General features: G+C 59.6%; 1 protein-coding gene across 1 annotated transcript; it reads right to left on the bottom strand.

Moving 5' to 3' along the window:
• Nucleotides 1-103: 103 nt before the first annotated feature.
• On the bottom strand, nucleotides 104-1658 carry ETH_00034110 (UPF0202 family protein, putative; the record flags this gene model as incomplete). The annotated part of the gene is made up of 4 exons (XM_013379619.1): nucleotides 104-124; nucleotides 442-701; nucleotides 928-1216; nucleotides 1406-1658. Coding segments are annotated over 4 exons (823 nt in total), but the record flags the coding sequence as incomplete, so codon positions are not given.
• Nucleotides 1659-1694: the final 36 nt, after the last annotated feature.

The following is a 1694-nucleotide window of genomic DNA, read 5'->3' as shown; positions in this document are numbered from 1 at the left end:
CCCCAGAGTGGAGGTTTGGAGAGGGGGCCCCCAGTCCCTCTGAGGGGCCCCCAGGTGAGTGCAGCAGACCCTCTCCAGGGTGGAATTTGGGGAGGGGGCCCCTTCAAGGCCCTCCGGGGGGCCCCTAAGTGAGTAAAGATATGAAAGCATGCATGGGCAGAATGCATTTGCTGCTGAAGAGTCATGGGCAGGCTTGAGAAACGCCAGAGAGAAACACACGCACAGAGACTGGGATAAGGGAGCACACGAGCCCTAAACCCTTAACCCTAAACCCTAAACCTTACACCCTGGGAAGCACGGCACTTAGGAACATGCGGCGAAAACGACAGACCAACAAAAAGGCAAAAGAGAAGGGGGAACGAGCAGATCTCCAAGACAAAGAAAGCCCCAGCAGCAGAACTTTTCAGAGAAAGAATACACAAAAAGATACAGCTTTCTCACTGCAGGGTCCAGAGCTGGAGCCGTCGTGGAGTCCAAACAAAGCAAAGAATGCAGCCACTGTTCAATTGCGTCTCCTGCTGCGTAGCGAATGGGGACTTCGAGAGAAAGTTCCTTCAGCTGCCGCTGGGGTGTACGTACACCGTGGCTCCCGGGGGGGCCCCTCAACCCCCGCCGCAAATCCGCCAACAACTTCAAAGAAAGAGATCTCCCCGTGCCTTCATATCCATTTACTGTCGAAGACAGCAATACAATGTAAGGGCCTGCGTGCAAACAGAAGAACCCCAAACCCTAAACCCTAAACCCTAAACCCTAGCTGTAGGCGGGAAGCGAAGCTGCTCAGCAGCTCTGGGGCCCCAAACCCTTCCGTTTCTGCAGCCGAGAGCGCTCTGGACGCAGACCCAAACCCTCGCCCACCTCCAAACCCCAACCCTAGACCCAAGCGCATCCCCAAACTCTAGACCCTAAACCCTAAACCCTGCGACTCGCCGAGAAGCCTTTTAATGACCGGCAGCGGTATGGAGGCCGCCTCATCCACCACGAGAAGGTCCGCGTTGATGAGGCTTTGCTGCTCGTGGGGAAAAATGAACTGTACGCGCTGTCTGTGGTGTCTGTACACCTCAATTCGAGTCACCGCCTTCACAGACTGCTGCTGATATAAACCCGAAGCTGCTGCTCCAGACAAGTCCGCGCCTTTGGGGCCCCGGCCCCCAGTCCCCACGGTCTCCAGGGTCACTTGGAAGTCCCCCTGCTCCCGCAGGCCCATGGCCTTCAGGCCCTGCAGCAGCAGCAGCAGCAGCAGCAGCAGCGGTGAGACAGGGGGCGCAGCAGCTGCGGCCAGAGCCCACCGACGCACACGCGTCCCACACGCGGCGCCTTGCCGCGCAGCTAGCCTCAAACCCTAAACCCTAAACCCTAAACCCTAGGCGGCGCAGCGCCTGGTGGAACTCTCTGCTGCAGCGCTAACCTTTTGGACGAATTCGAAAAGGGTTTGGACATTTTCTGCTTGTGGGGCGCAGATGAAAATGCTGCTGACTCCCAGAGAGACAGCAGCAGCAACAGCGAGCCCGAGAGCAGCAGACTTGCCCCTGCCTCTGCCTGCAGTGAGGGCCACGGTCTGGTACCCTTCGCCCCCTTGGGTCCCCCCGTGGGGCCCCCCCTGGGGGCCCTCCTGGGGGCCCCCTTGGGGACCCTGCTGGGGGCCCCCCGAGGTGTGGCTCCTGCCGCGGAAGCTCTTGCAGCTGCAGAGGCAGTCG

The sequence above is a fragment of the Eimeria tenella genome, genomic scaffold, assembly GCF_000499545.2.
Source record: "Eimeria tenella Houghton genomic scaffold, Eth_scaff3648, whole genome shotgun sequence".
Classification (NCBI taxonomy): domain Eukaryota; phylum Apicomplexa; class Conoidasida; order Eucoccidiorida; family Eimeriidae; genus Eimeria; species Eimeria tenella.
The sequence above is the reverse complement of the archived record's forward strand: the minus strand, read 5'-3'. Positions and strand labels throughout refer to the sequence as shown.